The 26,270-nt window shown below is 42.8% G+C and overlaps 1 protein-coding gene across 1 annotated transcript in view; it reads right to left on the reverse strand.

Moving 5' to 3' along the window:
• The window catches only part of HMCN1 (hemicentin 1), a 229,012-nt gene that overhangs the window by 180,167 nt on the left and 22,575 nt on the right, over positions 1-26,270 (reverse strand). The window contains exons 2-4 of the mRNA XM_044439180.1: positions 14,814-14,884; positions 10,796-10,954; positions 9,323-9,445 (exon numbers count right to left, since the gene is read on the reverse strand). Of these exons, the coding sequence (XP_044295115.1) occupies positions 9,323-9,445; positions 10,796-10,954; positions 14,814-14,884 (353 nt within the window). The remainder of the gene's footprint in view (positions 1-9,322; positions 9,446-10,795; positions 10,955-14,813; positions 14,885-26,270) is intronic.

The following is a 26,270-nucleotide window of genomic DNA, read 5'->3' on the forward strand; positions in this document are numbered from 1 at the left end:
GGAGTGCTTTGAGTATAACCTGGAGCAATAAAAAGATGAATAAGTGGTTCCTAGATCAGATCAAGTCAGAGATTTCCCTAGAAGCAAAAATGACCAACCTGAGGCTATCATATTTTGGACACATCATGAGAAGGCACGACTCCCTGGAGAAGACCCTCATGCTAGGGAAAGTTGTAGATGAAAGAGGCCAACTATGAGATGCGTCTTAACCAAAGAGGAAGCCACAGTTTTGTATTGGAAGAACTGAATGGAGCTGCCATGGGCTGGACACTTCGGAAGGCTTTCATTCATGGGGTCACCATACATCAGAGACAAATTGCTGTTACATAACAAAAGCAAAAGTTGTTCAACGAAGTGTGTACCCCTGAGTAGGTAGCATAATAAATCCTTCCTTTCCCCCTGTCCTTTTTTCAACCCAGTAACTTAAATGTAAATGGAGCCCATTTATTATGAAGGTAGGGGGAAATGAACAAAATTTGTCACAGGCTTTTAAACTGAAAACATATGTCAAGTACATTTAAATTCCACAGTTCAATAATACATATTTGTCTAAGAAATAATTGGTCACAGACCACTTCAGGACTGAACTCTCACTTCTTATTAAAATTCCCTTCTCCAGCTTGATGTTACCTCCTTACCTATATCTGCACAAACACTTTGGGAGTTTGCAAGCATGATGCACTGCGCCTTCCACTTTTGCAGTCTAATATGCATCCCCGCCCGCCAAATAAGCAGCAATACCAGATGTCTTTTAGCCCAGGATCCACATGCCATTTTGGAAAAGTTCTTGAGTGGAAGGGATTCTGGTGGTGGGCAGGTCCAAAGGCAAATGCCAGGGTCAAATTACTAGCATAGATTAGTATAAAGCTCTACTTGCCACTAACGAAGACATAGGAGAGGCATTTCAGCTTTCAAATTGCAGGAGAACTAAGAAGAGCCCAGAAACCACCAACAATGGGTTCAAATTAGAGAACTTCCATGACGTTTCCACAAGGAAGACACAACAGATTGAAACAAAGACACTGAACCAATGGAGAAAGGGCGAAGACTTGCTCAGTCCAAGGCTTCATGGGGAAATGACTATTTTAGACTCCAAACAGGAAAATCATTATGATTAAGCACGCACAATTTAGATATTAGTAGTAGCTAACATTTTGCCTTGCCTCAAGATGCACGTTCCAGAAAAACTTGGCCACCACTGATGTGTGGCATAATATTGGACATGGCCAAAATAAACCATCGGACCTACCACAGCTTATTTTCGCTGCCCAATTCAGAGCAGAGCAAAACACTGAGCTGCAGTTTCACTGATAATATTCCTAAGTTCAAGGCACCTGAATAAGCCAGTTCTTACAGCTTCTTGAAACTCATACGTGAGGCGGAGTCCCAAAATGTAATCAGAAGGTATCACATTCACCACTACGTTGTACTTGGGCTTATGGATTTTTGTTGCTGGGGAAAGAGGAGTCTGAAGCTGAAGCTTTTCTTGTAAAGACACAAGATTGCTGAAAGTTTTGTAAAGAGCTGGACTACAGTTTGCCGAATGCTAGAGAAGTGAAAGTATAACATTTCTTTAGAAGCTTTTCATTTAATTTTGTTTTGCTTTGCTTTATTTTCAAGTCTATTCTACCATCAAGTCATCACCTGGAATGTATGTTGAAATGTGGAGAACGCATGTCTGGACTCAATTTCCTGTTGTTTATTCTGGGGCACAATTGTGTTTTCCAAATATTAGTAACCTTACAAAAAATATAAGTATAATGCTTTCACAGTTTCAAATAGAAAATCGAAGAGTCTCTCCTGTTATGCAAAAACTTGAGGTGCTCCAATGAAACTGAATAACTGTATATTCAGAACAGAAAAAACTGCAAACCTTAGATGCATGCAGGACAAACATTTCATTTAATTTAACAGATTCACTGTCACAATATTCAGTCATGTTTAGGTGACTTTTATAACAAGAATTTCTTCTGCTTCTTGTTTTTTTTAAGAATGGCAAACAAATCGGATTGATAGCCCAATCAACAGGGGGAAAGTCTATGCAGGGGTACTGGTCAGAATGTCTAGAGGTGACCTCCAATTTCAAAGGCAGAGTGATGCCTCCAAATACTTTTTTCCAAGAAACAACAAACGAGGACTACCACTTTTATGCCCATCTTGTGAGCCTTCCAGCATCAACTGGGTGGCCCCGTAGAAACCCTGTGCTTGATTAAATGGACCTTTCGTGTGACCTAGGCTCTAGGAACCAGAAAACTATCAAAGTCTGAGCTTGGTGAGATTATTCTATTTTCTCTGCTGAGCTCCATTTAATGCCACCCATTTCATAATTTACCAGAATGACATCATAGTCCAGAAAAAACAAGGGTAAAATTCTGCCACAGCGTAGAATCCACCCAAACTAGTGCATACACGACCCAAAGTTCATCCATTTGAAGTCCCACTGATTTCCATGAAAGAGGAAGGCACCTGCTCAACTCCCATTTAAATCATTTTACAGATACGCCAAACCCATCCAAACTCAAGCCATTAATCCTAATTAATTCAACAAGGTTGATCTCAAAACATGAGTATGTAGGATTACAGCTTTGGACTGTATACCTATTTCCCTAGGAATAGGAGCCATTGAACTCTTTGGGAAATACTTCTGCAAAGGCAAGTATAGGGCTGCATTAATAGACCAGCTTTTTGAAATTCTGCTTTGTTTCCTTAAAAATATAATAACATTGGAGAGCTAATCCACACTGATATATGGATTTTTAATTGCTCCCCTTCCTTTCAAAAAGCCATCTGCATTTTTGGCAGAATACAATACCTCTCTGTGTCAAAACAAGCAAAAGTTCACCAGCCGAGATAAATTTATTAATATGGTTAAGATTAGTCATAACTGACTGAAATATGTTGCTTTAAAAGAAAACACGTACATGAAATGCAATGAATTGGAGGAATCATATGGTGCATATAAATACGGGAGGCTGCATTACTTGTGCGCAAAGACAACATAGATACATAAGGACAGCAGGATTCTCCAGTTTAGTCTCACCCTCAAGATCATGTGGCCCTTCTCAGTGATTCACACGCTCAAGGGAGGCCTCTACAGTAGGGCAGCCCTTTCTGGTCATGGAGGTCACCCTTCTGATCTAGAATTCCGTTCCTCCAGGCTTCTAAGTTGCCTGCATGGGGTGCCTACATGAATAGAAAAAGCTCCCCCTAGGAGAAGCTATCACCCAGGATATGGAGTGCCAAGATGAGCCCCTGGTCTTGGAAGTAGGCCAAATCCAGGAAAGGGTTTGCATTTTGGTCTCAGCTAGAACAGGCGGTGCCAGTGCATTGTCCAAGGACACCACAGCACCTGTGGGACCCGCCCTTCAAAGGGATCTCAAATGTGGTGCTCATGGCTTTCCAAAAGATTAAATTGTTTTTTGTGCTTTCCATTTTTAAAAAATGATTGCATTTGTATGAAATGCATACAACCTCCTTGCAATTCTACATAGGATTCAGCAAAAGCAGATCAAATAGCTAAATAAGTATCTATTAGTAGCTGATGTCCATATGCCATCTGATCAGATATCAGAAGCATTGTAAGGTCTTGTTCCTTTGCATTATAGGAGGTGAACATTTATCCTTCCAATTTTGCAGTATCAGTCTTTTAGCTGTCAAAAGTGTGCGAAGGTTCCATTTCCCCTTCCATTTATTATTTTTTATGAAGCAAGGAAATAATTTAAAGGAGCATGTCCATACATGAATATTGAAGATTGTTACATTACAAAATTTATCTGTACAATAACCTCCCTCCAAAAGGAACCGACTAATAGGCCTTGCCAAAATATATGTTTAAAAGATGCATCAACCGTATTGCATTGCCAGCAACTAGCTGGATTAGACAATCCTTTATTAAAGGGATGTTATGGTGTCCAACAGGCATGGAACAAAAGGTTTTTTACTGAATAAGATGCATCCCAACATCATAGATGCAACAGGTGGACAACAAGTGGAAATCCACTAATTGCAAGTCCACTAATCCACCAACTGCCCACAGCAGTTTCTCAAGTTGCAAAATGTACCCATAGGTCAAAAGGCCTCAGTCGCTCAGAGCAGGGCAGTTTCCATTTTCAGAAGAACCACCTGCTTTGTGTTCAAATCACAGCTCAGAAGGACTCATAAGGTGGACCCTTAACAAAGCGCCATTCTCTACTTACTTTACTTCTTCATTCACTTCACTTATTGAAAATGAGCACATTTTGCACATAACGAACTGAGATTATTAACCTATAATCTCTGTTCATACACAAGGTGCATCTAAACTACCCATGTAAGGATTAAGATTCCAAATGAATTTTTCCACTAATAAATTGCTCCAGGTTTCAGTGGCAGCTGGATATTTTTTTTTAAGCTGATTCTCTTCTATAACTTTTTTTTTTTTTTTTGGTAATGGCACAGCTTTTGTTAATTTGGTTTTATTAGTTGTTCCAACTGGAAAACTTAATATTAAAAGTAGGAAATGGAACAGGACACCAAGAAGTTTTCCTTTAAGTTTCACAAACAAAGCACTGTAAAGTTTGTTTAAAGTACTTACGGATTCCATTAACCTGCTTTTCACGTACAGGACCAGGAAATGGTCCAATTTAATGCACTGCTAGCTGTGTAATTAGGCATATGGTCTAGAACCCCAACACAAATAAGTGTGGCTACTATTGGTGGTCTCTAGACTTCTCCCTATGCCAGGTCAAGCTATGACCCCTAGTAGAAAGAAAATGGGCTGTAGAAGATTTTAGTGTGTGGTACAGATATCTCCAAGGAGAATCCTAAAATAAGTCAGGGTACTCATAAATAACATTAACCATAGTCTACTAAAGTGTGTGAATGGGTTGTGTGCCTGTGCATGGAAATGGAAGAGGTGTATTTTGGCTGTGGCCCCATCTGGAGTAGGCACAGAACACCCCCCCCCCCACATTAGATAAGTCTCATTCTCAAACTTGGCATGTGACCCCAATATCTCAACTTGGGTTGATTCAGCCATTGGGTCCAAAATGGTTCCCCATTCCTCCTGTAAAACAAAGCACATGAATTCATTGGCTATTGTACTCCCCACAATGCAGTTTTCTTCTTGCTCTGCTCAGTTCCAAGCCAAGAGGGGTTATATGGCCAATTTTACTCATGAGGGAAGAGTGTAAGTTTAAACCTGCTTTTGGTGGTTGGCAGGTACATGACCCCAGACCTTAGATGTGCCAAACCTGTCACAGGGCCTGATATTTTGGCAGACAGACATGATTTGAAGGAGGAGGGCAAACAAAAAAAACCAAAACAAAAAAGATATTGCAATCTATATTTAGCAGTATCTTAAATCCCATGTTCTTTATATTATAGTAGGGGTGCAGAACCTCAGATCCAGAAGAGAAATCCATCCCTCCAAGTGTCTCAGTCAAGTCTTTTAGAGTCCCCAGAAGGCCATGCCCGTTTCCCCTTTGCCTATCTTTTGGCGATCTCCTGGCTTAAGATAAAATGTGCTGTTACCTTTTGTCACAAAAGGACACTTTTGCCTTTTGTCCCATCCACTACCTCTGAACTGTATTATAAGCAAGCTCTGTCTATTCCCACCTGCCTCAGGTTGTCAGACAAGCAATGAAAATCCCCAGTTTCTATTTCTTGAACAAAGACTTAGTCTAACAGACACACCACTTCCAAGCACAACATACACAGATCTGCCACCAGAAAAAGAAGCAGTCATCCAAAAGTTCATACTCATGATGTCCTAAAGCTCATGCACGGAACAGTCGAAGTCAAAACTCTGACAACATAAACCAAAACGCCAAACTTTTAAAAACATATGTATATTTTTCTGAAGCTGATGGGCTATTGTATATATTGGGAAGTCCAAGGGAATGTTTACAGTTATGGCACATGATTCAGATTATCCAAATTAACAACATGTGACTTTTTCATTCGGCAAATTTAATCAAGAGGAGCTTGTGAAACAGCTATTGTCCATAACAACAATGTGGAACCTGAACAGCTCTGGAAGAGCTCTGAAATTACTGTGCCTTTAGAGCGCACCTTTAAAACATGATGGCTGTGAATGGTTTTTAACAAAGAAAACAAGGTGGTTATGATTATCTTTTTCAACCAAGCAGTTCAATGCTGCTCAGGGAGTAAGCAGATTGGTAGGTCTCACTGAGTCCTTCCCAAATTGCATTCTGGGCACTGTGTCATGGAAAAACTGTTCCTGTGTCATGAGAAATTAATTAGTTCAAGGTGAACATCAAACAGTCATTCACAAAGAGGCTGACCATGACATCTCTGGATGCTTTGCTGCTGGGATGGTGTCACCATCCAAGGCTTCATCTATCCATCGCTCTTGATGCAGAGACACTGCAGAAACCCAGCCTTCAGAGAAGGTTGTCCCAAGACTCTGTCTGCCTGGGCACTTACTGGTGGACTTGAAAGCTATTGTTGTTCTACAGAGGAATTTCAAAAGGAGGCTCCAGCATGAAGTAGCAGAAGAGCAGCTGCCTGGAGAGGTGGTGGGCTCTCCCACACTAAAGACATTCAAAAAGAAACTGGACAACCATCTGAATGGGATGGTGTAATTTGTCCTGCAACAGCAAAGGGTTGTACCCAATGGCCCTCATGGCACCTTCCAACTCTCCTATGAATATGGAATAGGTATGGAATGGGCTTCCACGGGAAGTGGTTGAGGCCCCATTGATGTGGGTGTTCAAGGATAGGCTAGACATGCACATGGTGGGCATGTCATGAGCGGAGCCGGCAGGAGCTGGGGGTCAAACTAGATGGCCCGGGAGACCCCTTCTGACTTGCTCTGTGTTTCTATGTTACTATTCTATGATTCTGTAAGAACAAATAACAAATTTGGGTCCTATTCATCTGGGCATTAATAAGGATACTGGTTTTCCAGACAACTACATATGTAAATAGCTAAGCAATGCTAGGATGGTTGTTTTATCACTGATTATTGTTCCTTTTTATGGTCATGGGACCTATTTTACATACATTAAGTTTTCCGTGTATGTTCACTGTCATTCAGTCATTTATTACATTTCTAGAGTGCCCAATAAAAGATTTGTGAGTAGAAGAATTTCTTCTGCTTCTTGTTTTTGTTTTAAGAATGGCAAACAAATCCTTACTGCAAATGCAATCCAAAGCTCCGCATCCAATATCACGCGTGCTTGATGTCTAATCTTGAAGGCTTTGGAAACCCTAAATTCAAATGCTGAAGAGTGGGAGGGGAGGAGAATCAGGTGTGTGAATGCTATACTTTTCCTTGTCACCTGGAGGGACCTTCCCCATCTCCTAAGTAAGCTGATAATCTTCTGCCATAAATAACCAGCCTTGGTCAAATAATCTCTATCAGAGTTCTTTGCAAGAGGAAAAAGTGGGATACACATGTAGTAGTAATAATAATAGTAGTAGCAGCAGCAGCAGCAGTAGTAACAACAATAGCAATAATCATAATTGAAAACTGGAAGCTCAGTTTATCTAGTGTCTCTTACAGTGGGAAAGAGGGGAACTAGTGGATTAGTTTTTCTTCCAGCTGGGGGCTGAATTGGACAAATATCTATATAAATGTCTATATAATAACATATAAAATAAGCAAGGCTGTGCGTGCTTCATTCTGAAGTGCAATGTATGTGATATGGTCACGAGCCGGAGATAATTCTGAGGCCCCATTGAACAGAGAGCAGATCGTGTCCCACCAAGGGTAGCCACACCACCTCCCCTAAGAAGCATGTCAGATCTGCCCACATCATCTCGGCAGGTAAAAGGCTGATGTTACAACACTGGAAGAATAAACAGTCCCTTCCTATAATGCAGCGAAATGAGGACCTAAAGACACTTTCAACCTTTGAGCAGGAGGCATATAGATGTTACCTGCAAATGAATACCTGGGAAACTGGGATACCTGGTCTGCTTTGTTGAAGCCAATATATAATTGCTAGAAAGTTGCATTTTCATATTTGTTCATTGCGGGGGATATTTAGGAATTCATGTGTTGTTGTTGTTACATGCCATCATGCCATCTTCAAATTAGGGCATCTCTATGAATGGAAGCTCTCCAAAATGTACGTACTCTCCATGACAGCCCTGCTTAGATGTTGCACATTCCTGGCTGTGGCTTCTTTTATGGAATCCACCCATCTCATATTTGGTGCTCCTTTTCTTCTTCTGCCTTCAGTTTTTCCTATCATGGTTGTCTTCTTCAGGGAATCCTGCCTTCTTGTTGTTACTACTATTAAATTTTCCCCCTTGCAAGGAACCCAAAATAGCTTAGATATTCCTCCTCCTTCTCCTCCTCCCCATTGGATCCTCACAACAATCCTGTAAGATGGGTCAGGCTGAGCGTCAGTGCCTGGCCCAAAGTCGCCCAATGAGCTTCATGGGCTGGTGGGAACTAGAAGCCAGATCTTCTAAATCCACCACACTCGCTTCATTGAAAAGCTTTATTGAAAAAAGAAAAAAAAAGGAGAGAAGGAAAAATATTCTTGACTGAAATAAGGGGGAAATGTATGTCCAGGAAAAAGAAAGAGAAAAGGTAAATGACATGATCCAAAAGGCCTCAATCAGTCTGTACATTTTTCAATCATTGCCATTTGACCTCCTTATTCTCTTTCTCCTCCTCCAGCCTCCTTCCCTCCCTCCATCTACACCCACATCATCTGTCTCTATGCCTATATATCTCTGTATCTTAAAACTAGAGGACAATGAGTGATCCATCTTACGAAGCAGACTCTAGTCCAGAAAAAGCCCATGCTAGAAACAGGAAAAGGATGGCATGAACAGCTCCCAGGATACTGTCCTGAGGTCGAGATACAAATGTAAAAACTGTACACTTTAAGAAAGAGTCGTAACCATTGGAACAAGTTCAGAGGAGAGTGACAAAGATTGATTGGGTAGATTTAACCTCAGAAAGAGAAGACTAAGGGGGTTATGATAATACATTACAAGTTCCTAAAGGGTTGCCACACAGAAAGGTTTACAACCTAGTCTCCACCATCCAAGAATCTAGGGCATGAAGTAATGGGCTAAAGTTAGAGGAAGGCAGATTTGTGTTGAACATCAGGAAAAACTTCCCAAAGGTTGAAATGGTCAGACAGCAGAACCTCTTCTTGATGGAGGGATTCATGCAAAGATTGGAAAACCATCTGGCTGAGTTCATTGGGTTTCTGCAGGGAACATGGAGATGAACTCAACCCCCTAAATGGCCCCTGCTAACTCCGTGAGTTGAGGATCCCATGGAATATAAGTATCTCCCTCTCCCATAAAAGATCAATATGGGAACACCATCAAAATTAAACTTCTCCCAGCATACCTCATTGACTTGTTTTTTGTCCAAGTGAAAAACTTGGCCAGAACTTGTTGATGCAATTTCTTCATAGACCTTGTAACCGATATGCGTTCTGTCATCGCAGTCTCCTGTTAGAACAAACACAACCTGGATGGTGTGAAAAACAAAACAAGAGATTTAAACAAAAGGGGGAAAATGGGGGAGAAGCAAAGCATCAGAAAACAATTATCTGCAGGAAATATTCATCACCTCATTAAAGGAATGAACTTTGTTTAATATTTTCAGTCTCAAGCAATTAGTGTAATATCTTTCAGAAGAACTCAGATGATGGGCAATGTTAATTCATCACATTCATTAGGGCCGCACATAATTACAAGTTTTCATCTCTCATAATGTGTGTTTGCTTTTTAAGCAAAAATGCAGCTAGCACAGCCAAAGATCCCAATTAAATAGGTCAAAAAACTGGAAATGGGTACCTCCCCACACAAACACTTTCTTTTTCCTGCTTCCCTCTTATCTAGCTCCAAACTTGAAGTCCTGTTTCCTGTGCAGCCCTAGCACTGGGGCTCTGAGCCCTCGTCAGTAACAGCAGCAGCTGGTGGACATGTGTGGAAGGGCGCCGTGCAAGGCATGCAGCCCGTTGGAGCAACAAGCGCAGAGACCGCCACTGGGAAATATTGCTGATGGCACGTGCGATCTGCAAAACCTGTGGCACTCTGCAGCGCTGTCACAGGGGGCTCCATTCAGCCAGCCACACCGGGATCCTTTTCCTTACTCCGTTCCATTCTCCTTCCGACCCAGTTGCCTTCTTTCCCACTCCAAAATAGCAGGTATTCTGCATCCCAGAGCATGCTCAGAGCTCTTTGGGTTCTTCTGGAGAGACTTTTCACTGGAATGTTTGTTCTTCTGCAACTTCGCAAGACTCTTGTGCATGGAAGGGGCTGGATGGGCTATGTGAGCATGGCATCCAAGTCTGTACATCAGAAGCCGCAGGCAGGACACAGCCTCCTATGTGGCTGAGAGGGAAAGCCGAAATACTCGACGTAGCCTCCAGTATTGGAAGTTCTGGTCTCTCCTGTCTCTTGCTGGTAAGACACAACTGAACCGAGGTGTGGAAAGAGACAGGGCATCCCATATTTTTCTCTTTCCATGCACAGTAAAAGGTTCATTCCCCATGCAAGGAATGGGAGGGGACACATTTAGATCAGCTCTGTGAGGGTGGAGTTCTAACCTGGTCCAGGAAGCTGCTGTGGGAACCCCGAATAAGGAAAACCAAGAGAGGGCTCCAAATATGTGGGGAAAACCCCCATGGTAAATGCTCCATCTAAGACAAAGATGGGAAACCTCTGGCCCACAGGCCTCATCCAATGGGAAGCATATGGCACGCAAGAGAAATTCCTTATTATCTCTGATGACTTATCAATCAATCCTACAGTCTTATCTGCTGAATGGACACCATTGGGCACCACACTACACAATTTGAAGGGAGTTCCTTACCTGGGACTGCTTCTGCTGAATCAGCTGCAAGACTTCATGGGTCAACTTGTAGTCCTTGGACCGTGCATCAGTAAACACATAGATGAATGAACCAGGAAGAGAAATTTCCAGGGCAATTTTGATGGCTCCAATGCTCATCTCTGGACAGTCACCACCTCCCTGTTCATAATTGGCAGATAAGGCAGTTCATCACTGGAAAGCATTATATTTAGACATGGTTTCCAATAAACCCAAAATCAGGGCTAAAGTGATAGAAGACTCCAAAATCCTGAATTCCTCATATCTCCTACAGGTAAATGATTTCAGTGCCAGCGACTGAAATGTATGGGGAATGCTTCTCCTTGAATAGAAAGCCATAAGAGAAAACTCAACTTTTTCATGAAAAAATGAGTCCCATATGGTGTCTAGTAGCACAGCCAAACAGTGACCACAGATGGCCATATCTGAATCCAGACTTCAGGCATGTGTGAACCTCAGTTTAGGGTGTTTCTAAGGTCACTTGCTGGCTGAAGGTTTGGGATTGAGCTGCAGTCAGAGGGAAGCTTCATACTGGACTGTGAAGAAACCTAGATCTTGGTGATACACCCTAGGGACAGTATACTGCTATGCCATTCATGGCCAATACAGAGGTCCCATGCTTCCTGCCAACCATAGAAGTCAATGGAGAACACCCAACTTTTGTCCAAAGAGGGTTCTAACTCCTGAGCACAGTCTCAGGAAACGCACTCAGCTAGGTCCCAGCCTCACTAATTGCTGGACACACTAATGTCTCTTCATGTGCTTATTGCATATTTTGCATTACGCAGCCTTGGATCCTAAGACAGCTTGTGGTCATTTTGACATTCGCCCAGCAGCCACGGAGAAGCCTCCTTGCAGAGCTGGTGCACCCTTGGGTAAGACATGGAGGGATGCTGGGGGTGGGAGAAGCAGCTGAAACCAGGCGGAGATCTGGTTGACTTTGAGTGATGCTGGGGATGTGTGAGGAATCTGGTTTGGGAGTGGGAAACAGTTGTATTTCCTCAGCTCAGCTCCCCAGAAAGTGAGTTGTACAGTTTCTCTCTTCCCGAAATCTGCTTCTCTCCAAGCACCTGCATGGGCATCTGTCAGGAAGGCAGCTGTCAGTTCTGCACCCTCACACATGACTAGCAGGTTGCGTGTACTTTACACAAAGAATTGTGTAATTCGCATACTTTGCACAAAGAATCTGTTCCTAAGCATTCGCGGGCTTCATCTCGGCTCAGCTTGCTTCCTGATGAGTGTGGGAAATATGTCCGATGAATGGATTCCAACCTGATCTTTTCCCCTCTAAATGATTCCCCCATCCCCTAGCAGCCTTCCTGCACCCCATCCCAAATTGTTCAGGAGGCCCACAAGCTTGTGGGGAAGATTTTCAAGGGACATGCATGGCTGTCTGCGAAACAAAGGATGTGAAATTTTCCTTCCGTGAACATCTTTATTAACTTTTCTCAGGATTCAAGCCACAATTCCTGGGAGCAGATTTGCATATGTTTTCTGTATTTTTTCAGTCATGGTTAAAATGGAAATTATAATGCACTTTAAGACTATATATTACAAATCCCTGTTCTCTGTAGATTGGGTGTGCATAAATTATGGCTGTGTATTTGTTTCAGTCTTCAGTTGAGGTCCTGCTTTGGGAATGGCCCCTTCCCAAATTAAATTGGGTGGCTACGTGGGCCTGGTGAAAGACCATGTGTGGCATGGCTTCCAAACATGCTAGCCAGGTGCCTACTTTATTGTGTTCAATTTGAAATAAAATTATTTTGTTCTCCTAAACCTTTGGCTGGATATCATGCAAAAGTATTTTAATTGTTCCCCCTGCATTCTCTTTTCTGGTTGCTTTTGTTTCTTGGTTGTAATTGTTCCAAATATTATCGCAAAGGGACTTGAGGATCAATTGCCGGAAAAGCAAGAAAGAAACTGACCAAATCTACCAGTTACCTAAGTGTGCTCTATCTGTTCTTAAAACATTAATCTGTTTGGAAGTTTCTCCGAAATGTAACTTCTGACTTTAGAACAGATGGCCAAACAGAGAAGGTCTATCATCCAGAAAGCAAGTGGGAAAAATCACTGTAGAAGGAAACACCTTTGGATTCATGCGAATTGGCAATGTTCTAATGCCTTTAGGGACGAATCAGTATAGCTCATGTAAGTAAAATTTTGAAAAATTACTACAGTGCCTTGACTTTTGCTGTTGTACACCATGTCAGATTCCATTTCTGAGAACACTCCTTTCGCTAAGCCCTCTTTCTGTTCACTCTACTACTCCTAATATACGATCAAAAGAAGGCATCAGGTTGGAAAATGCTGTTTTACAGCCTGTTTTAAGGTATCACAATATTCACGCTAGGAATCCTGGGTTCTGTAGTAGGACCAGAACACCCGGGCATCCTACTTTAAATGCCACCACACTTTAAAACAGGCTCCAAACCAGCTGGGTTGCCCTACAAAGCCCATTATCCCCAGAAAGTACTGCCATTTGATCTTCTGTCTTGGGATGATGGGATTTGTAGTACAAGATGCCCGAAGGGTGCCACGTAAGGAAGGATGCTCTAAATCAATCTACGCCTGTCCTATTGGCATGCCCGTTGTGTATGCATTCACCTGGCTTTTGTATTTCTTGCTCTTTTTCTTTAACAAGGGGGCTGTACTGCTCAAAGCCATGATATTCTGCCATGATATTACAAGCTTTTCTTGGCAGGCACATGGAGTCATGCATTATCCCTAAACGACCTTCATCAACAGGTCTGTCGAATCTGATCACCACAACTTCAGCAATAAAGACTATTCAGAAACCGCATTTTGAAAATTGTTCCATTGCCTTAGCATTCCCAAAATATTACATGATTACATTATTTTTCTTCTCTTTATTGAACTAATGAAAAGCATGTTTTTCCCCCTTCCCTGCAGCATAAATCCATCTCTTTGCAGTGAAAATACATTGTTGTGTACAACGTTCTGTTATTAACTGTCTCCCCTTTGTTCCCTTTTCCACCTCAATTTCCCATACCTCCAGCTGTGTGACTGTGGTGTGGTGGGTGGGGATGGAGCCTTCCCTCCAGAACCACACAGATTATTGTTCCAACAAAAGTTTCTTGCAACTTTCTGTAAGACTGTGTTTAATTGATAGGATTTTAGAATGAATTGCTGCTTGTTTATTCCACTTACCTGCAACTGAGTGAACAGGCTGAGAATGGGTTAAGTATGAATTGCCATTGAATCATAGTTTGTCATTAAATAATGGGCTGTAACTACATGCAAACCCTGCACTGTGGTTTAACCGTGGGTTGTTCACCTCGCCAACAACAAACAGAAAGAAAAAACTTGGCTTGTTGTTATATTATTCTTGGCTAACAAGCCACAGTAAAATCATAGTACAGAGTTCACACATGATGGCAACCTATGATTCAACAACAACCTACAATCAGGCAAAGTTGGTGGTTCCAATGTCTTGAGAACCCTCCACCATCACCCACCCCAGCTGACTGTTCCTTCAGAACTGAGTCATGGGGACCCCATAACCAGACCCGCTCCTCCTAAGGTAGTCTGATGGTCTTGATGCTATCCAATAATCCCCCTTCGAGTTGATCATGCAATCAGCATCTCTCCATGAAAGGGAATAATGTAATCTTGTCCTTCCCAACAGGCAGCAAAAAGTCTTGGGCCAGTCTGCTCACATCCAAACCTCCCTAAAGGGCATAAAACTAGTTGCAGGCTTTGTTCGGTGGCAGCCATCTTTTTTTAAAAAATTGACTCCGCTAAAGCCAGTTCTAAAATGCCTCCCAAATTGGAGAGTGCTATAGCAAACAGACATTGTAGAATCAACATTATTTCTTCAGAACGTAAGTGTGTGTGATGGAGGGTGGGGCTGAGTCATATTTTTGTCCTCCCTCCGCCACATCAAGCATACTGAACAAGAACACATTTAGTATGAGAGAGAGGGAGAGGGAGAGGGAGAGGGAGAGAGAGGGAGAGTTTATGAAGCAAGAAGCCCACTCACCTGAACATAAAGTTCCCTGAGTTCATACTGAAATTTCTTTGGATCTGTGGTAACTGTTACAGGACCAATTTCTGAAAGGAAAAGAAAATAATTCAATTCCAGGGGAAATCTGCAGAGAAAGAATAGCTTCAGAATCGTGGGCTCTGACAAGAGATATGAGGTCATCCACGGATTTAAAATAATTAATCAAGATGTGGCAGAATGCTGCCCTATGTGTACAACTCTACAAGAAGAATTGCCCAGCTGTGACAAACTGTTTACATTTTACACACATGCCCTTACACATGTGCCCTTCTTACTTGATATGTATACATTTTTACTTGAGTAGCGTTATGTACAGTGCAGTTGGAATGGAAAGATACAATGTGGAACAAGGTCAGAGCATCCTTTCTGGGCATCCCAATACAAATCTGTAACACACACACCCTCCACAGACATATGAAAAGCCTTTGCAGTGTAGTGGTTAAGAGCACAGATCTGGGCCTCGTGTAATCTGGGTTCTAATCGTGGCTTGGGCATGGAGCCAACTGGGTGAATTTGGGCCAGGCACCGACTCTCAACCCAAGCTACCCCACAGGGTTAAGCTGCAAATTCGAGTCTACATTCGAGGCTCTACATTCTCCGTGCTCCAGAAAATAGCTCCTGTTGGCTCTAGCAACCCTCCCAAGATCAGGGCACTTGCTGCTCAGATACAGGGAAATATTTAGTTCCAGTTTTTTCTTCACTAAAATGCAGTTGCGGCCTTTGATTGGGTGCCCTGAATTGTCAAGCTCTGGCAAAGTGCATCCTGGCTTGGGTTCCAGTGTGGCGTGTTCAAGGTTCCAGACAGATGGACCTTTCCAGGATAATCCATTCCATTCTTGTTCCAGCTGCCCCTTCTCTAACAATTTCTGCCACTATCCAAGATGAGCCAGCAGTCCCTGCCCACTGAGCATGTTCAGTCCTCGTTCCACTGACTGGGAAGCATTCCCACATATCAGGGTTTCTTTTTCTGTACACATTTTGCAAACTTTTGCACTTTTATAAAAGTTCTTCTGGACATTTGTGGAGGTTCCCATGGGCTACTGATTCTTCCCTTTTTTGCACAGATTAAAGTCCTTTAGCTACATAAGAACAGATATTCAAAGGAGTTTGATATTGATACATAGGGTTGTAGCTGATATTGGAATAGTCCTACAGAAATGAATGGGGATTACTTGAGGCTAACACTGGATACAGTCCACCAACTGTATTCCAAGTATATCCTGTCTTTTGTTCCAGAAGCTAAAGCGACATGCATCCGTCTTTCCTGCCACCCTTTTAGTCTCACAACAACAGGTTTGATTACACGATAATAATTGGTCCAAGAGTTTGGATGGGGGTCTTCCTCCCAATTCTAGGCTGACTCTCAGGTTCATGTAACAAGCACCGCATGACATGCAGATTATGATAAAGGAAGAAATGGATGAGAAGAAAAGCCATATGAAGAAGAGTTTACAAAATGCTGAAGGGGGGGGGTGGGAGAGAAATTAAGATCTGGAATTTTGGGAATCTTGAGTATATAAGAACTGGCTTCCAGCAGTGACCAGGAGCTCAAGGTCAAAGCGGAGGCCTATGCACTCCATGCTTAAATTTGAACTTTATAGCAGCTGCCTGCAATTTGGGACCTATACTGGGGTTAGGTTCAGTACCAAGGACAGCTCCTTAAATGTTCAGGCTGGGACCTGGCATGGATACTATATTACTCTACCGACTAGTTTTTTATTTATTTATTTATTTATTAAAACATTTTTATGCCGCCCCATTCGCCGAAGCCTCGGGGCGGCTTACAACAAAAAAATAAAATAACATTTTAAAATACATACAATAAAATACAAATATATAATATAAAACATACACTATAAAACAAGCCGCCCTGGCCAAATAAAATTCAATAATATTAACATTTAAAATACTGCTTAAATAAAAAGGTCTTCGCCTGGCGCCGAAAAACAAATAACGACGGCGCCAGGCGGACCTCTCTGGGGAGCGCATTCCATAACTTAGGCGCCACCGCAGAGAAAGCCCTCCTCCGAGTAACCACCCTCCTAACTTCTTCCATGGAGGGCTCCCGGAGAAGGGCCTCTCCCGCCGATCTCAGGGGGCGGCTGGGCATATAAGGATGTAAGCGCTCCTTCAGGTAGTTTGCTTCCTCTCCTTTCCCCCCAGATCCAAATACTAAAGTTGGGAGCTTTTCCTTTAAAAAAAAAGGAACTTCCCATATACCCAACTGATACTTGAAGTCAGGGGTGTGCCTACACAGGGCTTTCATGTGCCGAAAGGCTGTTCAGTTCCATGCCCTGTTCTTCATCGAGCAAGAGCCCAGGTTGGTACATGCAACAACTGCGGCTGCATGGTTCATTTCAGGGAGGGCGTGAGCAGTATCTCTTCCTACACAGAACTAGCAAAGTGGACAGGAACAACCGAACCTTGCCCTGCCGTTGTAGTTTGCTGCTTGCATAAGCGGTTGCCATTGTGTTTTGGTTTATAATGTCGAAAAGCACTTCAAAAAAAGATGGCTTTTATCGATCCAGCATAAGACATAGGTTGTTGCAAGGAAAATTCAGAATTTCAGAGATACATATAAACATAAATTTAGGCTGAAATCATAAACACTTTTACTGATGCTTTCAGACAAGGCTTCTATTGGGCAAAAACTCTGCCCCAAACATGGAATTTTCCTGGGGTGTCCATATTCATCTTCCATTGGTAACTTCCCATGTTTCCCAGTTTCTTCTTTTGTCTTTCCTTTTTTTAACATACATAGAAATCAGTTGGGAGGCAAGTCAGAAGAGCATTGTAATGCCTTTTGATTGATAGCAATCAGACAAGTCTGTGTGGAAGCCCCAGTTGTCTCTTTCAATATTGCATGAAACCTGGTGGAATTATAAACAAAGAACTTCATGTTGCTTCAGCTTTCAACTTCACTCTTTGGTTGCAAAACAAAAGTATAAATATCAACTGTCAACATTCACTCTGGGAATGTGAAAACCTTTTGAAGAACACACCAAAGAGCTCACACATGCAAGGTTTTCTCCTCCCGCTGCAAGCCATACTTGCTTGTTAGCAAACGAGACCTTCTCTTCCTACACTAGAAAACCACAAAATTGAAGTTAACACAACCAAGATGGTGTTTAGGCTGGTCCCTAAGCAACTGGCCAAACAGTACTGCACACAACTGTCTGCCAACAGATTTGACAAGCTATAAGAATGCTGATCCTGCCCACTCAAAAAAAGGAAAGGAAAGGAAAGCAACACCCCTCAGAAACAAACAAATATTAAAGTATCTCAATAAATGATTTTTTCCCCTTAGGAAAGGGACAGCACTAAAACACTTCAAAGCATCTCAGTATGTTTTGAGAACTTTGTGTCTCATATGGATGAGTCTGAGCTGTGACATTTGTAGTGTCTGCAAATGACCCTTTACTAATAACCATAAAATGTAAGGTATCAGAACAATTAAATCCACATGAAGTGAATGATTTTTAAATAACTTTAAAGGCCAAAGCTGACATTACTTTAAATCCATATTTGCCAACTACATCTTTTTTTTTTTTTTTCATTTTTACTCGGGAATAGGTATAGGATGGGCGCTCTCCACCAGGTCCCGAGCAGATGGGAGAGAAGGCTTTGGATAACTGGCTCATCCTCTGCACCTTAAAGTAAAAATGATGGAAAAAAAAAAAGATGATGTACCTGCTTTGGTCCTAGCTTATCCCTAATATCCAAATCAGAAGAAGTCCAGGATCACATTCAAAATCAAAACAGCCTTGATTCAATTCAACCGAAAGGACTGCACACTGCAACAATTTGCACGTGTTCCAGCTGCAAGATTTGTTTTAGGAATTCTTCATGTCAAATTGCATGGAAGGCAGAGTGGAATGAGGGGAAGCACAGATATACAAACCAAATATTGAATGGGGTGGGTGAACTCTCTTAATCCCTGAGAGGCACCTTGGGTCCCTAAACAGCTACATCCAAAAGGCTTCAGCCCAAAGCAGAAGGAAATGCCAGGGAAGGCAGGCGTGTTCTGCTTTGGTGGCAGAACAGTAGCCCAGGATTCTGGCAGATCCTTGTTTTACTGTGAACAAGCTGGATGCTAGCGCACACAGTCTGCTTGCACCTATTTGAACGTGCCCGCTAGTGTAAGTGGCTAAACAAACCAGAAGTGGTTGCACAGTGGTGGCCCAAGACTGCGATCCTGCCTTGCTGAAGCTTTTACAAGCCAGGATTGCAAACAAGAGTTGGATCTTGGCTTGGGAATCCTGGCTTGCTTGAAAGCAACAAGGCAGGTTGGCACACTAAGCAAACCATGTTAAGGTCCAGCAGATCTCGCTCGTTCTCTGCAGCATATTTCAAGGCCATCTGCGGGTCTTTGGAGGCACTTGGCAGGACTTCCCTTCTCGCCACCAACTCGTTCACCAGCTTATAATGTTCCTCATCCGCTATTGCAACCACTTATTTGCTTGACAGGAAGGAAACCAATGTGCAAATAGGCATGTCTAGAGCTACCTAAACTTTTCAGTGGCCCTATAGATCTACTTTCCAAATTTATTTATTTATTTATTTATTAAAACATTTCTATGCTGCCCCATTTGCCTCAGGGCGGCTCACAACATAAGATAAAATACAAAAATAACAATATAAAAATAAACAATATAAAAGAAATAACAATATAAAAGAAGTCGCCCTGGCCAGATAAATAAGCAAATACTGTTAACAATTAAAATGACACTTAAATAAAAAGGTCTTCGCCTGGCGCCGAAAAACAAATAACGACGGCGCCAGGCGGACCTCTCTGGGGCAACAACCGCAGAGAAAGGCCTCCTCCGAGTACCTACCCTCCTAATTTCTTTCACGCAGGGCCTCTCCCGCAGATCTCAAGGGGCGGCCAGGATTAATATGGATTAACATTATCTATTTAATTTCCATTTAATACCCTATCCCATCCTTCACAGACACCACCACAGAACACCCTTCTCATATTGAATATGGATTACAGCCAAAACCAGACCACTGAAAAACAAAGAGAAGGTATCTACATGTTCAGGAAACTCCAAGGTTTACAAAATTCTGAAGATTTTTTTAAATGCCTAAGGGGACAAAGAGAAACTCAGCCCAAGGAACATGAAACGTGTTCCAGCTCCTCCAGAGGCTACAGAATAGGCCGAAATGCTAAACAAGAATGCACCAGTTAGGAGGCAAGGCTACACCTCAGCATTTTGATAGAGACCTCCCCGGTTCTTACACTGAGTGAGCAAAACATATACAAGTTCTCACACTTTTCTGCATGCTTCTTAAAGTTCCACAGCAAGGACCTTCATGCTCCTGAACTGACCACTTTGAGGAAAGCTCTGCTTCACATTTTTAGCTGAGCACGTCATCATCACCATTGGACTATGTAGCAAATGCCCCGAAAAGCCACCAGTGTCCCAAGGGAGTGTATCTAAGCAGCAGAGACACAACAACGGCTCCGATTCATGGGAAGAACTCCCTCAGCCCAACCCTGCAAGCTCCCCTTTGGCTTTCGCGGCTTACTAAAGCAGCTTCACAAAGAACACACATTTCATCAGGTCTTCAGCTATTTCTTCAGCATTCCTTAGAGCTTCACCATTCTCCATGACCACTGCCAGACAGATAATGAATGCTTGGATCTGGAGAGCTAACGAACTTAAGGTAAAGGTAAAGGTTTCCCCTTGACATTAAAGTCCAGTCATGCCTGACTCTGCGGGGCCGTGCTCATCTCCGTTTCCTGGCCGAGGGAGCCAGTGCTTGTCCGCAGACGGTCTCCGTGGTCATGTGGCCGGCATGACTAAACACCGAGGTGCAGGAACGCCGTTACCTGCCCACCGAAGTGGTACCTGTTTATCTCCTTGCATTTGCATGCTTTCGAACTGCCAGGTTGGCAGGAGCAGGGACGGAGCAACGGGAACTCAGCCCATTGTGCGGATTCGAACCAGCGACCTTTTGCTCAGCCAGTCCAGTGGCACAGCAGTTTAAACCACTGTGCCACCTGCATCCCAATGAACTTAAGCCCTGGCTTAATAAACTGGACCCACTACACCTCACCCCCATCCCTAAGCCTGGTGAGTTGCTATCCATTTTGTTACAATGAGATCGTTGTTTTATCACCTTTATCCTCTTCACACATTTTCTAGACCTTACAGTAGCTCAGGGGTGCCAACATGGCACCTCAAATAATATGCATGAAGTGCCCCCTTTCCTTCCCATTTCAAAATATTTGAATAAAGACCCTGGAAAATGCCAAGTGATCATCTTCCTCTCCCTTTCTGGCCTTTAGCCTTGCTTTTTCTCTCTGTAAGGGCTGGAACATGGGTGGTGGCTGGAACAGGCAGAACGCTGGGACCAGGAGACTGGTGTGAAGCCAGCTCCTGCAGCATAGCTGGGCTAAGGCTAGGGGCATGATCAGCAGTTCAAGGTCAGAGTCAAGGCAGCAGGCAGTCCAATATTATACAGGCAATAGAGAGAGCACAGTCCAGAGACAGTCCAGTGGTCTGATGCCAGAGAAGCAGTCACAGAAAGGTGGTCCAGACAAGAGGGGGCTGGAACAGGGCAGGAACAACTGCAGCAAGCAAGAACACACAGGAGCAGGGCAGGAGCAGACTAGGGCATGCGGGATCAAGCAGGAGCAAGCAGGAACAGACTGGAGTAAGGCAGTAAGGGTTGGAGCAGGCCTGGAGCAGGGCTCAGAGATGCAAGGGCCAGAACACAAGGAGACACCAGGACAGCTTGCATTGCTGTGACAAGGAACAGCAGGGCCAGAAAGCCTTTTCTGCTGCCCTTCAGGACCTCCAGCTGCACTGCATGGTCGCTCTTCAGTTGCTCCCTGCAAGAGTCTGCAAGGGGGCTCCTGTTTCTGCAGGCACTTGCAGGGTCACTCAGGCCCCGATCCTGACACTCACCCCTCTACCCCTTTGTCTCGCCCCTTTTCCTCCCCCACAGACTCTAACCTGGGTCCTTCTCATCACCACAACCACCGGCTCTTTAGTTCATGGCAGCCATTTTGTGACTAGCCACATCCTCCAAGGGAGCCATTTTGTGGTGGTGCCCATGGCATCTTCTCCAATTCCCAGTCATGCCCAGGGGTCCAAAACACTTGGGGACCCATGTGTTAGCTGGTTCTTCACCTGTCCGATATGTGGCTGACCATTTTGAGAGGCACCAGTGGTGAAATACCAAAATATCACACAATAGCCATACTGCTGCTTCCCATCCCATCTCCTAGCCACCCTGCTAGCCACTCTTCCCAGCTCTCTCCTTCTGGCCTTTCCCCCAGGAGAACAACCTTCAGGGCCACCAGGCTTTTGTATTCTGATTCTGGGTGTTAAATGTTGGTCATTTTACATTTGTGGTTCTTTTTACTTCCAAGGGGAGATACATGGGGAGGGAGGTGCCTCAAATAACTAACATTGTTAATGGGTATCTTGATTCTGAAAGCAGGGAATTGACTAGTCCATCTCAGGAAGCAAAATGTCTTGGGCATGACCTGCATTTAAGATCCTGGTAAATAAACTACATTGAACTACAGTTCCCCATTTTTGATGTCATGTCTTACTTTTACAGCTGCCTTCAATCGTCGACTCTTGGCTTCTAATTGGTGCTGGTTCTTTGTTTTCTTACTTAATTTCTATTCTTAACTTTTGTAACCAAAGGTGGCCTTTCTGTTCCAGGATAAAAACCACAGAGAAGAACTGCTCAATAAATCATTCAAATTTATAGAAACCTTATGCAACATTTTTCTAATAAACAATTTGTGTTTTGGATAAAAATAATGTCTTGTTTCACAGGAACAGATTACCAATCTGATTTGTAATTAGCATAAGTAACAAGCTGATTATGCTTTTTGCTTATTGCTCTAATAAGGGTAGTGCTTGAAAAATATTTAACTATTATTTGACAATATCCAACCGATAACTGACAATTTTTTTCAACCAGTCAAATGTCCAAACCTAGTATCAGTCTAAAAACAGTTAAAGGTGTTTTCCCCCTACCAAATTCAGGCAAACTTCAGCAAATTGAGTACGTATATGCACATGTAACCAATTCTGCTTTCTTGGCACAAAAATATGGGATAAGCTTGTACCAGAAGCAAATGAAGCTCTTTAGCAACTGCCCTTAACCTTGGCAGAATCTCCGTGCCTTTCCTTCCAGCTGTACCCACAGAAAAATATCACATGGAGGTTTAAGGACAAACCAGACTGGAAGTCTCATTTGCAATAGACTCACTACAGGCTGGCGGATGCATGTACCACTCTTAAATAGCATCAATTGACCTGAATCATGTCTTTGCTGCCAAGAGGTTCACAGTCAGAAATGTGTCATGAGTTATTCAATTTCTTCCTACATAACATTATGATTATTCAGATGCTTTTGGCTCCTACTTTGAAGCTGACTTTAATTATACAATTTTAAAGGAAGAGGAGAAACCAGTTTGTAGCAGAAAAAACCCAATCAGTTTGTAGCAGCAAGTCGAACCAAAATATGTCTCAGATCCTATAGTTAGAGCTTTAGTAGCTATCCTATGAGTGCTTATTTTTGGGGAATCAAAAGTTCCCTATTGTAGTAGTTGCCAATTTGAAACAACTCCCATGCCTATTGAGGCTGTCACTCTTGCAACCCACTGCTCTAGAACCTTCTAGAGAAAACATCTGAGGGATGCAGAAGGCTTTCATTAGAAAAAAAAAAATGATAACACAATGGTGGATAGGTTAAAACACAGTATATTCCCAGCAGTGCCCAGTTGAGTCTTCCTTCAGCACTGGTGAAGTATCTTCTGCCTCACTTGAAGACACAGGGCTATTTTAGGGGGCAGAGGACAAGTGTGAGGGCCAAGATCAGGAGACTCCCCACCTGGCGTCCCGTGATTCAGTATAGCTCTATAATCCAGTCAGCATTGTCCTGGCTTTAGCTGCAATGCATCTACACCTGAGCACCAGGCACACCCTGGTCTTGATTTCACAGCTGCTTAGCTTGCTCCTGGTGTCTCCACTTTCAGCTTCTCTTTATTTCACAATGCGCCTGCTCTGTTCCCCACCTGTCAGCTTCTGCATGTGCTTGTCTGCCCTGATTGGGCCGCCCATCCTTCCCACAGTCCCCCTGACTCTTAGGTTCAGCCTCTGCATTAATCCTGCCAGGGTGTACTTGGGTCTGCAGTGGTCCATGTGGTCAACTGCCAAGGACCCCACACAGATGGTTTAAGTCACTGAAGAACTGCATCCTACATATAAAATATAGTGGAATAAATGGCCCAAACCAGCTGAGGACACCGAAGTTCATTGTACTATAAAACCATGCCTATATTATACAAACATGCAAAACTTTAAAAGGTTGCCAGAATAAAACAAGTGAACAAAACAAGACCATAGACAGAAGATCAGCGGGAGAGGTCCTCCTCCGGGAACCCTCAGTGAAGGAAATTAGGAGGGTGGTTACTTGGAGGAGGGCTTTCTCAGCGGTGGTGCCTGTTATGGAATGCGCTCCCCAGAGAGGTCCGCCTGGCGCTGTCGTTATTTGTTTTTCGGCGTCAGGCGAAGACCTTTTTATTTAAGCAGCATTTTAAACGTTAATATTATTGAATTCGATTTGGCCAGGGCGGCTTATTTTATTCTACTGTATATATTTTAATTGTTATTGTTTCAATTTATTGTGTATTTTATTCAATGTTGTGAGCCACCCAGAGGCTTCGGCAAGGGGAGGCATAGAAATGTTTTAATAAATAAAAATAAATAAAATAAAGAGAGAAGAGTCCTATATTTTCCAACATGGAAATCTCCATGTTTCCCAAAATAATTTATAGATAAAATTGGTTTTAGCATCCATAAAACTAGTTACAAAATCCAGTTCTCCCTTATTTTTCACTTCATTGTGCTATAGGTGTGAAGTTAGATCCAAACTAAATCAGTCATATTTTAATCCCAGTAAAATCAACAGAGCAAGTTAGTCATGGCTAAATTAAGCCCCACTTATTTTCTAAAGTGTGACTTAACTTAGTCCTCATCCAGTTTATGATTTGACTTTGAGGTTTACTTTGACTTTGAAGTTTTGGAAGCTTCTCTTATTACCAGTTTTATTTTATTACTGTTACGTGTTCATTTCAGTTCAAACAGATCTCAATATTCCCAGGGAATATTGAGAAAGCCAATTTTTCTTGGCTTGAGGCTGCTCTTTTCCATCACACCTTCATAATGGATTCATCAATAACCAGAACACACAATTAATAGACAGTATCCCAAAGTACCACCCTCTTCAGATTAGGCTGAAGACAGAAATAGGTGCTTCCAGATGCAGGACTCCTAGCAATGCAACTCAGAAGGGGCTGCACCACAAGTTCCTTCACAGAAAAGAGGTGGAACCAGCGCTGGGGAAAGATGGGAAGGTTCCAAGCAGCACACAACATCATCTGGGCTTCCCATAAAATTCAGTGAGGGAACTCACTGAAACATACAAGCCTTGTCTGAAAGCATGTGCAACATGCAACCAGGTTCCACATGGAAATGTTCTGCCTTGTGAAACACCAGCATCCTTCTAACGTCACTATTTGCTTGACAAAAGTACTGGCTAATCAATTACGCTTTCCAAAGTATTGGCTCGCCGTTTCTTCTTTTTCTTTATTGTTTCCCCTCCATTTTATTTGAAAATACACAACCTGGTGTTGTGCTTTCCATGGTACTGGTATGCAGCTAAAGCTGCTTGGCCACCCAGCATGGGGTTTAATTTCAGGCACGGTAGCTGATGGGATACGTGCTAGGAGGATGGGGTGATGAAGGCGGAAACCACACTAGCATAGAAACCACTGAACCATCCATTGGACACATTCAGGTGGAAAAACTCACACCATGGAAAGCTCTCTGGTTGCTTGTCGTGCCACATGGACCCAGCCAGAGGGTAGCTTTTTACAAACATAGGCTCTTCTGCCCATGTGGAAATCTGGGAAGATTCTGGACTGGTAATGTCCTTTGGAGTACCTCTGATCTTTGAGGTTTCTAGGTTTCAGGGAGATGCAACAGTTCTTTGCTACACTGTCAGAGTTTATTTTCAGTCCCAAAAGTTTTGGCCAACTCTCACAGTCTAATTAGCTGACTTGATAAATTGTACGCATTTCCTAGGAAGCAGAACCATTTCTAAAAACAAATTATCTACTTAGACACTTTGGCTCAATTCATGTATTTGTCCATTGTTTAGATGACAACATGAAATACGAATTTGAATACACATTTTTCTTTTCAGCAGCGTGCATTTTGTGCTTATGTCTAATCATTTTGTGCTTATGTCTAATCATTTTGTGCTTATGTCTAATCATTTTGTGCTTATGTCTGAGTAGCAGTGACAACATTGATTTTAGCACATACTTCTGAGCACCACCCAGGCTGTTTTCCCAGATTGTCTCATTTTACAGCATTCTGGAGAAAGAAATAGTCA

The sequence above is a fragment of the Varanus komodoensis genome, unplaced genomic scaffold (genome assembly GCF_004798865.1).
Source record: "Varanus komodoensis strain SLA01 unplaced genomic scaffold, ASM479886v1 scaffold34_1, whole genome shotgun sequence".
Classification (NCBI taxonomy): Eukaryota; Metazoa; Chordata; class Lepidosauria; order Squamata; family Varanidae; genus Varanus; species Varanus komodoensis.